Genomic DNA, 12,656 nt, shown 5'->3' with positions numbered 1-12,656 from the left:
TGAACGCGGACAGTGGTCCTTCAAAGGAAGGTCGTATCTGGAGCTAAGCACAGCAGGTTGTAGAAGGTAAGTGATACCTCTTCTGGTTCCTTGCCATTGACCTCACCACCAACAACTCACACACTGTATCGCCTGGTGCATCTTCTTCAAGATGGCTATGTATCTCCAAAGCATTGATCGAGATTCCGTCTTCTGGCGCAGCAGCAACAAAATGAGTATCGACCGCCCACATCACCTCGTCCTGTACCTCAACAAAGCAAGAGCTCAATCCCCTTCCTCCTCAACGACAATCGGCAGCAGAGCCCCTACGAGCTCTACCTCCCCGCACCTCCTCGTCGTCAATGGTCCGCGCCCACAGAGGTCATTCACATCCAGATTGACGACGTCGATGAGGTTCACCCCGCCGGCCAGACCTCCTGGTTGGATGACATCAAGAGCCGCGAGAGCGACAACGAAGACGATGAGGAATCCGGCTACATGTACGAGAGCGATGTCGCCCAGCCGCCCAACCTTCCCCCCATCTCCTCAATCCTGTTCACCCCCGATCCGTCGGTTGGTGGCTCTCCGAGGTCCTCGCCCATGTGCTCGCCCAGGGCAACCGCCGCTACTTCTTCATCCACCACCGGCGTGCCTCTGTTCGGGAGCGTAACTTCCTCTGAGTCGTCCAGCTCCTCATCCCCCCTGAGCTGGCTCAACGGACCGGTCGAGGACGCCTTCTCGTCGCCCAGGTGGACCAGCACGACCACCTTCTCACCCAGGGCAACAACAGGAGGAGCTCAACAGTATGCTCACAGCCCCAGAGACCCGGCCGTCGCTACCACCCCACGATCGGAGCAGCTGCCGGAGTCCAGCGGCTATGTCTTCCACTCGTCACCTCACTCACAGGCCACCGGGGGCACCACCCATCAACAGCAGGCCTGGGCCAGCTGGACGCAGAACGGTGCGAGCGGCTCCTTCCGAACTCAGCCGACGTCGGGCACGACGGTCTACTACCCTCTGGCCCCGCTGGCGTCGGCACCGATCACCCGCAACTCCTCCTCTGGCGACGCTGCGGCCAGCCCCAGCCCGCGGGGCAGCCGTAACACGTCGCCCGCGGCCATGCTCAGCTCGTTCCGCCAGGGAGCCATCTCGCGCTCGGCTCCGTCCCTGATGCCAGGCCAGCAGCCCCCCAACCCGAACAACCACCATCAGAACATGCACGCGAACATGGGCAAAGCCAGCACCAACAGCAACGGAAGCTGGACCAACTCCTCTCCCAGAGGCCTAGCCTCGCTCAGGCAGGGCGCCACTTCGGTCTCGTCGCCGTCGCTCCTGTCATCGGTGGGCGGCACCCAGTCGGCCTCGGCCTCGCCCGCGTTCCCATCATCACTCCACAAGCTCGACAAGCTCCACCGGCAGTGGGTCATGACCGAGTCCAGGACTCCAACCAACCACTCGACGGCGCTAATGATGCAGTCCTCGCCACACTCGTCGCCCAACCCAGATGCGCCCCACGCGGACCCGCTAGGCAAGAGGAAGCGCGGGCGAGGCAGCCCGGGAGCCAGCGCCGGTGGCGACTTCACGTTCCTCCACCTGCAGGTGGGCAACGACGGGCGGCTCACCATGGTCAAGGAGCTCAATTGACCTTGGCTAGGGCCGCGTGACGTGTTGTACAAACAGTGTACCACTAAAGCCACATATGCGGCTCAAAACAGGCCTCAGCACGTGCTATTTGATGGTGCCCTGTCTGCCTATTGGTCGGTTAACTGACGTCAACAACTGCCCCCACCACTCCGCGGAGGGTGGCGGCCAAAGGGACGGCTTCACTTCCTCTTCGTCTCCGCCACCAACCCTTTCGCTCTCTCGGCTCTCTCGTTGGCTGGTGCTCCTTGTTGAAAGCGGACATGTTCCCAGCGCGGTGCTGCGGGCTCCTCCTTCTCTTTTCCATCTTTCTACTTAGCGCGGATGGAACACGACGAGAGCAGCAAATCGCTTCTACTTCTTCCTTTCCCTCTCCTTCTCCCTCTCCGCATTCACAAACTGCAACGTCCGCCGCGTTGACATCGTCTACAAAATCTGCAACGCTGTCATCTTATGAACCATTCGGGCGGATTAAATTCGTGAGCTCCTGCGGAGGACCGGACCAGCGACGACGATTGAACGACGGCATCGCCCTCGTCCACTCCTTTTGGTATGAAGAGGTACCTCACGCCCACTCATCCATTGAACACGCGTAAAATCCCTTTTACGCCAGAAATCTCACGATTTCAATCTCCATTTCAAAGGCTCGTGAGATCTTTCAGTCGCTAGCAAATGAGGTGCGTACAAGACATCACAACGCAAGCGATGCGTTGAAGTGGACAATGGCATGACAGTTCGTGTCGTGCTCTTCAGGTGGCAAACTGCACGATGGGGCACTGGGGCGTGGCGATGTCCTACCTTCAGCCCCTGTGGTCCTACCCCACGGACCAGGAGATGCGGGCTGGGGCCGCGGCCCTGCAGCGCGCTCGGGCCACGCTTCACGACCCCAAGGTGACCGAGCTCGAAAAGGGGCACGTTTGGGTGCGCACCTCGTGGTTGTGTTGTAGTAAGCTACTCACGGTGGCGTGTTGTGTGTCAAATTTGATGATGTCTGATCATGTGTCTTCGTGGCTTTGGCCTTCCAGGCACTGGAGGGCTTCTTTGCCGAGCACGAGCGGTTGCCCTACGCCAAGCGGATTCTGCTGTGGGAAGCGCGAATGGAGCGACTCTGGCAGAGGTACGCTTCTATCTATTTTGACCGACGGAGCCTCACCTCCGCGGCGGAAGAGCATGCTTGTTGATCATCACGCCCGGCCCGCGCTTGCGCACAGGTATCCAAAGGACACGGAGACGATCGTGTTCTACGCACTGGCGCTCAAGTCAAAGAGTCTGATCAATCTCGAGGCCGAGGGCGGCAAGATCTACCGCAGTCTCGACACAGGTAACACCACCACCGTCGTCATCATCATCAACAACAGCTTTGTACGTGTCTATATAATGTCTTTCTATATATCTATCAGAGGAGGAATCGGCTAGCGACGCGACGGTCTTCTACAATCAGAGGAAGGCCGGTAAGATGCTGGAGCTCGTGCTACTTGAGGAAAGGTACCGCGGCACTGCACCGTCGCATGTGCAACAAACGCCTAAAAGCAAGTTTCCTGTGTGGCATTGGTGGCGCCAAGATACCATCCTGGCGCGTTGCACTACTTGATCCATTCCTACGACTACCCGCTGCTCGCACACAAGGCACTTCCCTACGCCAAGAGGTAAAAAAAACACCACCTTACGCCTTTCTCCTTTCACCTCACTCACGCCACACACAAATGATAGGTATGCGCTCGCAGCGCCGCTGGTGGCACACGCGCTCCACATGCCCGCCCACATATTCGTGCGGTTGGGCCAATGGCGGAATGCGATCGTCAGCGATCTGCATTCCATGAACGTGTCGAGCATCTTCTTCGCCAAGAAGCTGCGCGAGGGCAAGGCGGGCTGGCGGGCTGACGGCATGTACGACGAGTACCTCCACTCCCTCGACTACCTCGTCTACTCCTACCACCAAATCGGTACGGCGCAGTCATTGCTTCAGCCCCTGCGTGTGCGGTGGTGCGTGTGGCTTACACCGCACACGCGCAGGTCAAGACCGGAAGGCAGCAGCGTTTGTGGCGGAGGTGGTGCGCACGGAGCACAATTTCCGAGCCTCACGCACGGCAGCGTGTACTCGCTGATCGCCGCCACCGCCCGCTCGCTCGCCGAGACCCATAACTGGGAGGCGCTCGCCCAGTACCAGTTCCCGCTCGCCCTCGCCTCTGACCTCCGCAACGGCGTACGCGTCCACCCAGACATCGTGCGTGTGCGGCGGTGCGTGTGCGAGTGTCGCGTGCGTGTGTTGTGTGTCGTGGCTGACGCGTGTGCGGTGTAGGGAACGAGTGTGGGCGACTGGGCCAGCATGTTTAAAGTCTATCTGCGGCTGCTCGGCCTCTCCAATCTACCGGTGGTGCTTGACCGATCGGCCGAGGCGGACGCCGACGCCGACCGGGCCGACCGCCTGTGGAGCATTCGCCAAGAGGTGGCCGACAGCCTGGCGCTCATGCGCAACCTGTCGACATCGCCGCGCCTCGAGCGGGAGCTCAAGCAGGACCTGAGCGTGCTCTGGCGCATTACTGCCGACGTGCAGCTGGGCGTGGCCCAGGCCGTCCACGAGTGGGTCGAGGATCGGCGGGACGAGGCCATCGCCATACTCACGCGAATGGCCGACATCGAGGACTCCTACTTCAAACCCTCCGTCAAGCCATCAGGTACCAACATATCGCGTGTGCGTGTGCGTGTGCGTGTGCGTGTGCGTGTGCGTGTGCGGTTGTGCGAATGCGTGTGGGAGTTAAGCTCACACTCTTTGCAGTGATTTATCCTGTGCGAGAACATCTGGCGGACAAGCTGGTGTTGGTTGGGCGGCTGGACGAAGCGCTGGCCGCCTACAAAGCGACCCTGGAACAGCAACCCCTGCGGTACGCCCTTCTACATTCATTTCTGTATTTATGTTCTATGGAGAATTTACATTCTAGCTTGGTTCGCTGACCAATCATGTACGCGCGCAGATTCAACAGTCTGCTGGGTGCGGCCAAGACGGCCCGCGCGCTGTATCGGTACGAGGAGGCCAATGTGCACTACACCACGCTGCTCCAGCAAATCACCGGCTGCGAGGAGGTCAAGCGGCAGGAACGCTTCTCCACCACGTACGACCCCAAGCGAGTCGGGCGCGTGGGCGCCGTCAAGCTCGACGCCGACGCCGATGAAGACAACGACGACGATGACGAGTACCTCGAGGAGCTCGAAGACTGCATCTTCCGCGTCATCACCGACCAGAGCGAAGGCGACATCGACGGCTACAGCGGCGGCGCTGCGGGGACCGAGCCCGGTCGCCACGCCGAGGTGATGGGGGCCATGCAGTTCGTGCACCACCAGCGGCTCCAGCGCGAGCACAAGCGACAGCGGCGGCTGGCCCTTCTGCGCGAGCGTGCGGCCCGCGGCGGCCGGGCCTCGGGCGCGCCGAGCCTGATCACGGTCGAGATGCGCACTCTGTGCCTCTACCTCCTGCTCTCGGCCCTCCTCGGCTTCGCCGCCTCCCAGGCCGTCACCCACTACCGCAAGAAGAACAACTGAGACCCCCCCAGCTACGTAGTAGTGCTGTTGTTGTGGTTTATTATTCTTTCAATTGGCGATATCCCTCTCTCCCCCTTGTTGTGTGCGTGTGTTGTATGCGCGTGTCATGAGTGCGGTGGTGTGTGCGGTGCGTATCTACAAGGTGTGGTGTGTCGTGCGGCATGAAGTGGCAGTCTAGGACTGGGAGCCGATGGTGCCGTAGTCCTCGCTGGCGAGCGTGCCATAGGTCTCCCTCGTCTTCGTCGACGCGCTGCCCGTCACCGATCCATCTGCACGCACCAACCACCATCATGAGTGCGTGTGCGGTGTGTGTCGTATGCGTGTGCGGTGTGTGTCATGTGCGGTGTGTGTCGTGTCGTACATTCGAGGGACCTCTCCTTGTAGAGGTAGTAGGAGACGAAGGCCTGGGCGGCGACCAGCCACACCATGAGGTAGGCCAGGACGCGGCTGAAGGAGACGTAGCCATAGCACAGGCTCGAGGCGTGGTGGTGGCTCAGGTTGAACCACTCGTGGCAGTGGGCCGGGTGGCTGTCGTACAGTTCGTAGAGGCTGTGCTCGAAGCCGAGGAACGGCATGCGGCCCAATAGGGCGAGCAGGTTAAACACGCAGATAAAGGCGTACTGTTGATTGGTTGGTTAATGAGTGGTTGGTGGGTTAGCAACCGATCACTAAGTGTGAAAGAGAAATATGGCAATTGGTAAGTACCACGGCGAGGTAGTCGACGCCGAGGGTGATGCCGGTGAAGAGTCCGAAGATGGCGGTGAGGCCCAGTTGTACGGCCCACTCCCATTGGGCCGTGGCCAGCAACAGCACCGCGAACAACTGCGAGCGATTGGTCAGATTTTATCAAAAGCTCCACGGAACGTGTGTCGTGTGTGCGGTTGGGTGTGTGTCGTACCATCTGGATCATGACGTGGAAGAGCAGGAGGTACTTGAGAAGGCGGAAGCTGCGGGTGCCCCGGGTGCCCATAGTGCCGGCGATGATGCTCAGGAGGAGGAGCATGAGGAAGCCCACGATGGGGATCATCCACCGGTGCATGTCCGACTGCGAATCCCGGTACGACTCTACGCTCTCTGCCAGCACCATCTTCTTATTCTTCTTCTGCTCTGCACTATGCTATGTGTTGTGTTGAGTTTGGTGTGTTGCGTGTCGAGCGCAAACGATGAATGAATGCCACACTCTGCCAGGCCGGTGCAGTTTTATAGTTCGTGGTGGGATCGGCCGCGCTCACTCGACTTCTCGCTCGAGGCTTCGATGACAGGCCCGACACGGCCGATTGCTCTTCCGCGTGGAACCCAGCCCCAACCGTCGGGGTCGCTGTCGGTCACCCACGCCAGACTTCGTCCGCTCCCCGGTCGAAATTTCAGTCGCGCTCATCTTAAGGTGGCCATACACGTCGTCACGTGTTTTTGTCGACTTGGTATATTAATTATTATTTGATCTGTGTGCTTCAAGAAGATGAAGATGAAGGTGTGGAGGTGGAGATGACGGACTGGAGGAGGTCGAGGGCGCGGGTGACGAGGGCCATGTCGGCCTGGCTGCCCATGTGGCCCAGCCGGAAGACCTTGCCCTCGAGCAGCGGCCCGTAGCTGCCGCCCACCACCAGACCCCGCGCGCGCAGGGCGCCGTCGAACGCCGCCCACGACTCGAAGCCGCCGCGTCCCAGCGGCACGTAGATCGCCGTGACCGTCGACGCGAAGCCCACTCCACCGTCATCATCATCATCTTCTTCTTGTGACGTTGTTGATGTATGATGATGATGGTTCGCGGCCCTTGACATAGAGCTCGAGGCCCATCTCGCGCACACGCCGCCGACAGTAGGCGGCGACGGCGCTGTGCCGCGCCAGCTGCGACTCGAGGCCCCCGTCGGCGGCAACGGCGTCCAGCGCGCGGCCGAGCGCAGCGAGCGAGTGCCAATCGAAGGTGTAGGGGAAGAAGCGCCGGGCGAGGGCGCCGCGCCAGGGCAGGAGCGCGTCGTAGCCGACGTAGGCCACGGCCTCGATCTTGCGCCAGGCGCGCGGGCTCACGGTGACGATGCTGAGCGAGGGGGTGGAGCTGAGGGCCTTCTGGCTGCCGAGGAGGCCCAGGTCGATGTCCCACTCGCCCACGCGCACGTCGGCGCCGAACGCGGCCGAGACAAAGTCGACGTAGAGGAGCGCGTCGACGTCGCGCGCGATGCGGCCGAGCGGCGCGATGCGGTTCATCATCCCTGGCACGAACGAGGAATGAATGGAATGAAGACGGTGGTGGTGGTGATGATGTGCGCAGAGCTCTGTTGAGGAGTACCTGATGGCGTTTCGCACTGTACGGCGGTGATCAGGTGCGGCTTGAAGCTTCGAGCCACTACACAACGCATGAACGCGTTGATGAGGTCAGTGTCGTGTGTGTCGTGTGTGTCGTGTGTGTCGTGTGTCAACACGGAGTAGGAGTGCACCTTCGGCGATGCGGCCAAAGTCGTGCAGCGGCTGATCGTACTCGAACTCCACTACGCGCACGTCAGCGCCGATCTGTTTGGCCATCTCCGCGAAGCCCGAGCCATACACACCTGTGATGGCCGACGCAGCGCCTCATCAACACTTGATGGCGAGTAGCGAACAACAACTCGATGATCGATTCAAATCGACAGAATTTGATCAAATTGGCGTAGCGGGGAGGGCGGGCACCGTTGGAGATGGCGAGTACGCGGTCGCCCGCCTTGATGGTGCTCTTGAGGGCGGACCAGAGGGCCAGCATGCCCTCGCCCACTTGGATGATGACATCATTCTCGTAGGGCAAAGATGAAGATGAGGCGGACGAGGAGGGGACACGCAGAAACTCGGCGAGGCGGGTCTGCACGTGCGCGTAGAGCTCGAAGAAGGGGAGCTCGAGATCCGCGCTCGCGTAGTCGATCGCAAATGCATCGCGCACGTGCTGCGGCACGCTCGTCGGGCCTGGCACCATCCCCACCGGGTACGTCTCATAGTAGCCGTACGTCGCCGACCCGCCAGAAGACGACGAAGAAGTGGGTTGTGTCGCCATCTCTTTGTTTTATTATAATTATATTTAAATATAAAAAAGTGGTTTTTCTGAATTTATTTGTTTATTGAAATTGAGTCGACCAAAAAGGGCCAACACGAATTCATCTTTGCCATTCCAACCATCGTTGCGCAAACCCTCGATTCATCAAGTGAGCGACACAGAAAGCGACTTGGTCGGTTCATCTGAGAGGCCTCAAGAAGAGAGAAAGAGAGAAAGTGCAAATTCCATCTCAAGTCGACTGACTAATTTATTCAACCGTCCCAGCCGGGCGACTCGCCATCAACGATGCGCTCCACGGCTGCTGGTGGTGCCACGAAAAATCAAAGGGGCCAGGCCAACCCTCGCGCAGGCCAATCATCGAATGGAATCGCGAACAACAACAAGACTACTCAAAATCATCATAATGCCACAGCGACCAACGCCATCACCATCAACAACAACAAGAGAAAGAACAATAATGGCAGCAGCAGCAACGCCACAGCCTCACCATCCACCTCGCCTTCTCCAACATCATCATCTTCTTCTTCCTACGCGTCCAAGCTCTCTTCGTCTGGTTCGGGCTCGCCCAACCGCCGGCAGCCCACTGACCCAGCCGCCACGTCAGCCAACAAAGCCACCACCGCAGCCGCCGCCGCCGCGACTGGCCAAGCCCAGCCGCACGAGGTGGTCGAGCAGGAGGAGGAGGAGGACGTGCGGGAGTGGCTGCACGCGAAGCTCGAGTCGACGTTCGGGCTGGACGCGAGCGTGTACGGGAGCTACCTCGAGGGCTTCCTCCAGACCGAGCCGTCTTCGGGCTCGGCCAGCGACGACGAAGGCGCACGCGACGCCATCCGCGAAGTTCTGCTCGCCGCCGCACTCGACCAGGTGCGCACACGCACACGCACGACGCACGACACGCGCGTGATTGTTGACGGTTTGTGTGTGTGTGTTGTGTGTGTGCGCGTGTGCGTGTGTCGTGTGTTGGGTGTGTTGTGTGTCAGGAGGGAGTGGTGGAGGAGTTCATCGAGCAGCTGATGCGGCGATGGGCCAACCGACCCAAAGGCGCGGCTGCCGCGAGAAGGGCAACACCAACGACGTCGTCGTCGGCGCCTCAGGTCGCAGCCGGCCAACCATCGACCGCCAAGCAGACCGCCTCCTCGCGGCGGAAAACCACCAAACCGCAGGTGCGGTACCACACACGCACGCACGCGTGTGCGCGCACACAACTAACGACACGGCACGACACGACACGCGCGTGATGCAGGCCATCGCGCCGCCCAAGGTGCCGCCGTCGGCGGGCGCCATCGGTCAGTCGGCGCGCGGTCGCTCGGCCTCCACCTCGGCTGCTCCGGCCGAAGCCGACGTCTCGTCCTACCCGGCGGGGTACTTTGGCGTGAGCAACCTCACCGCCGACGACGACGAGCTCGTCAACGACGAGAGGGAGGACGACGAAGAGGAGATGCGCCGCCACACCGAGTCTATGGTGTCGGCCCTCCTCGGCGATGACCTGGGCCTGGGCCTGGGCATGGGCGGCGACCCCGACGGCATGATGGTGGGCGGCCTGTCGCTCGACGACGACGACGCCTACGACACCGGCGAATTCAACGGCGGCGGCGGCCACTACTACGGCGGCTTTGCGTCGCCGGCCGGCGGGTTCCTCAGCTTTGGCAGCGGAGGCGGCGGCGGCGGCGGCGGCATGGGTTCGTCGTCGCCTGTACAGTTTGTCGACTTTGCGCCCTCGCCTTCGCTTTCGCTTTCGTCTTCGTTCTCGTCGCCGCCGCGATCGCCCTCGCCCTCCTCTTCGCCCTCGCCTTCCTCCATCTCCTCCTCTTCGGCCAAGGACGAAGCCTTCGAAATGCTCGTCTCCATGTTCAACGACTATGAGCGGTACACGGCACACGCACGACACACACAACACGCGCGTGCGTGTGCGGAGGGAGATGAGTTCTGACTCTTGTGCGTGTGCGGTGTGTGCGGGCAGGGAGGGGCTCCAACAGCTGTTCGATGCGAACGACCGGGACATGGAGCGAACGGTGGCCATCCTGCTCGAAATCGAGCGGGAGGAGGCCGACACCAACCCAGGCACCGCCGCCTCAGCCGCCTCCGCCGCCGCCACCGCCCACGGTGCTCGGGTACCCCCTCGCCCCATGCCTTTGCCTCCTTTGCCGCCGTATAGGGCCTGGCCCACGCCTGATACGCCGCACTCGAAAAAAAAGGGTCCGCAGGCCGGTGCCGCGGTGGGTGGACCGGCAAGCGGCGCCGCAGCCAAGGGAGGCCTCGGCCCCGTCGACGCCAAGCACCCGATGCAGAAGATGCCCGCCGGTACCCCCACCCCCCAATGGTGCCCGCATTTCATACATTTCTCACGCGTGTGCGGTGTGTGCGGCGGTGACACAGACGTGGTGGCGCCACCAAATGCGAACAACATTGTGTGCCGGTACTACCTGAAGGGCAAGTGCTTCCGGGCCGACTGCTGGTACTCTCACGACCTCCGGGCGGTCACCTGCAAGTACTGGATGGCCGGCGAATGCCTCAAGGTGCCCCTCCCCCCTCCCCCCATCAACCGCACACGCCGCACGACACACGCCGCACACACCGCACACGCCGCACGACACGCGCCCAACTCACATAGGTGTGCATGGTGGGAGTGTAGGGCGACATCTGCGAGTTCAGGCACGGGTACGACCCGCAGCAGCTCCAGTCGCGCACGCAGAAGGTGACCACGGACTACGCCACCTCGTTCCCCTCCCTCCCCTCGTCTTCGCCCACTCCCGCCGCCTCGGCCGCCGCCTTCCCCTCGCTCTACGCCGCCCACCATCACCATCACCCGCAGCCGCAACACCAGCATTCCAGGAATGTGGCCGCCGCCAAGCCGACATTCCTCACATTCTCCGACGTCGGCGCGCCGCCACCACCTCAAACCGGCGGCGGTGGCGGCGGTGATGCGATGAACATGGCGCAGCGGCTCAAGCTGCAGAAGCTGCAGGAGGAGTTCCAGGACCTGGTGGAGGAGGAGACGGTGCGCGACGTGTTTGTGCGCGAGGCGGGCCTGGGCTACGAGACGGCCAAGGCGCGGCTGCTCGCGCGGCACCCGGACCTCGCGGCGCGCAAGCAGGAGCGCGACCGGGAGCGCGAGCGCGAGCGCGCGCGGCAGCAGAGCCGGCAGGCGTCGCAGGCCGTCCAGGAGAAGAAGCTCACCGAGATCATCCGGGGCCTCAAGAAGAAGAACAAGGTCGGCTGGGTCGAAACTGGTACGCCCGCGCGCGTTGCAGAATGCACGGAATGCTGCTGGACGAAGAATGCATGGAATGCTGACGTAAGCACGTGTGCAGGTGAGAGCGTGGGCGAGCAGTACTCGGCGCTGAGGGAGAGGGCGATCGAGCACGCGCGGGTCCGCAACAAGCTGTTCCAGGAGGCCACGCAGGCCTACCTGGTCGGCAACAAGTCGACCGCCACCCAGCTCTCCGCCCAGTACGCCCGCTCCTCCCCTTCACTCTCCCCCTACGCTCCACCGTGTCTGACGCCGCGCACGACACGACACGACACGACACGACACGACACGACACGACACGACACGACACGACACGACACGACACGACACGACAATAGGGGGAGGCTGCACCAGAAGAAGATGGAGGAGCTGCACGAGCAGGCGTGCCAGCAGATCTTTCAGTCGCGCAACTCGTCCCACCCCGACGTGCTTGACCTCCACGGCCTGCACGTGGACGAGGCCCTCTCGATACTCGAGACCTTCCTGCTCAAGCAGGCCCGCGAGCTCGTCGACGGTCCGCCCCAGTCGCAGTCGCAGTCGAGCCGAGCGCAGCACAAGTCGGCCGTCGCGACCGCCACCGGCCTCTACAACGGTTCATTCTCTTCGGCCACGGCCACTTCGTCGGCGCTGTCGGCATCGTCGGGGTCGGGGTCGAGTGGCGGCGGCGGCGGCGGGAAGGGCACACACGCCGGCTTCAAGCTGGTCTACGTCATCACCGGGACGGGCCACCACTCGCAGAGCAAGAAGGCGCGGCTGCAGCCCGCCGTGCAGAAGTTCCTCGCCGAGCGCGGCTACGCTTCTGTGGACACCTCGCCCGACGGCCGCGGCGGCATGCTCACTGTTACCATAAAGCCTTAGCCCTCACTACCGCACACGCACACACCGCACACACCGCACACGCTGGCTTTTTTGCACATGTTTGTGTTGTGTGTTCTTTGTTGTTTGGTTCATCAGACGATCATTTGGCTGCGGTTTGCTTGATGCGGGCCAGGCGCTCCTTGAGGGCCTGCACGTCGAGCGTGGCGCTGGAGGGGCTGGTGACCGACGTGGCGGCGGCGGAGGCACTGACGGGCGTCATCGCCGCGTAGGACGGGGCGGAGGCGAGGTCAGAACTGAAGGCCGACGACGGCGAGGGCGAGGGGGTGCTGACGTCAGCAGCGGAGGGCGCCTGGTGGTGAGTTGGTGTCGCCGGCGCCACGCCGGCTGTGCGCAGGACGGTGTTGAGCCGCA

General features: G+C 62.1%; 5 protein-coding genes and 1 pseudogene across 5 annotated transcripts; 3 read left to right on the top strand and 3 right to left on the bottom strand.

Annotated features, from left to right (window-relative positions):
- Positions 1-211: 211 nt before the first annotated feature.
- On the top strand, positions 212-1,623 carry ACA1_380790 (uncharacterized protein; the record flags this gene model as incomplete). Its single annotated transcript, XM_004336367.1, is given in 2 exon segments — positions 212-243; positions 258-1,623. The coding sequence occupies 2 exon segments, from the start codon at positions 212-214 to the stop codon at positions 1,621-1,623; spliced, it is 1,398 nt and encodes a 465-aa protein (XP_004336415.1).
- A 260-nt stretch (positions 1,624-1,883) lies between these two features.
- On the top strand, positions 1,884-5,157 carry ACA1_380780 (uncharacterized protein; the record flags this gene model as incomplete). Its single annotated transcript, XM_004336366.1, has 12 exons — positions 1,884-2,180; positions 2,265-2,297; positions 2,374-2,541; positions 2,646-2,737; positions 2,832-2,941; positions 3,021-3,105; positions 3,183-3,266; positions 3,331-3,563; positions 3,648-3,823; positions 3,920-4,295; positions 4,397-4,502; positions 4,593-5,157. The coding sequence occupies 12 exons, from the start codon at positions 1,884-1,886 to the stop codon at positions 5,155-5,157; spliced, it is 2,325 nt and encodes a 774-aa protein (XP_004336414.1).
- A 174-nt stretch (positions 5,158-5,331) lies between these two features.
- On the bottom strand, positions 5,332-6,244 carry ACA1_380770 (uncharacterized protein; the record flags this gene model as incomplete). The annotated part of the gene is made up of 4 exons (XM_004336365.1): positions 5,332-5,426; positions 5,519-5,777; positions 5,863-5,979; positions 6,056-6,244. 4 exons carry the CDS (start codon positions 6,242-6,244, stop codon positions 5,332-5,334), a joined length of 660 nt encoding a protein of 219 aa, XP_004336413.1.
- A 364-nt stretch (positions 6,245-6,608) lies between these two features.
- ACA1_380760 (aminotransferase, class V superfamily protein) lies at positions 6,609-8,176 on the bottom strand (the record flags this gene model as incomplete). The annotated part of the gene is made up of 5 exons (XM_004336364.1): positions 6,609-6,889; positions 6,966-7,367; positions 7,445-7,501; positions 7,593-7,703; positions 7,822-8,176. The coding sequence occupies 5 exons, from the start codon at positions 8,174-8,176 to the stop codon at positions 6,609-6,611; spliced, it is 1,206 nt and encodes a 401-aa protein (XP_004336412.1).
- A 285-nt stretch (positions 8,177-8,461) lies between these two features.
- On the top strand, positions 8,462-12,284 carry ACA1_380750 (uncharacterized protein; the record flags this gene model as incomplete). Its single annotated transcript, XM_004336363.1, has 9 exons — positions 8,462-9,040; positions 9,157-9,339; positions 9,420-10,042; positions 10,137-10,287; positions 10,372-10,477; positions 10,553-10,692; positions 10,809-11,406; positions 11,488-11,588; positions 11,820-12,284. The coding sequence occupies 9 exons, from the start codon at positions 8,462-8,464 to the stop codon at positions 12,282-12,284; spliced, it is 2,946 nt and encodes a 981-aa protein (XP_004336411.1).
- Positions 12,285-12,384: 100 nt separating this feature from the next.
- Positions 12,385-12,656, bottom strand: part of ACA1_380640 — an 8,989-nt pseudogene continuing 8,717 nt past the window's right edge.

Source organism: Acanthamoeba castellanii, assembly GCF_000313135.1.
Source record: "Acanthamoeba castellanii str. Neff unplaced genomic scaffold scf7180000084712, whole genome shotgun sequence".
Taxonomy (NCBI): domain Eukaryota; phylum Discosea; order Longamoebia; family Acanthamoebidae; genus Acanthamoeba; species Acanthamoeba castellanii.
The sequence above is the reverse complement of the archived record's forward strand: the minus strand, read 5'-3'. Positions and strand labels throughout refer to the sequence as shown.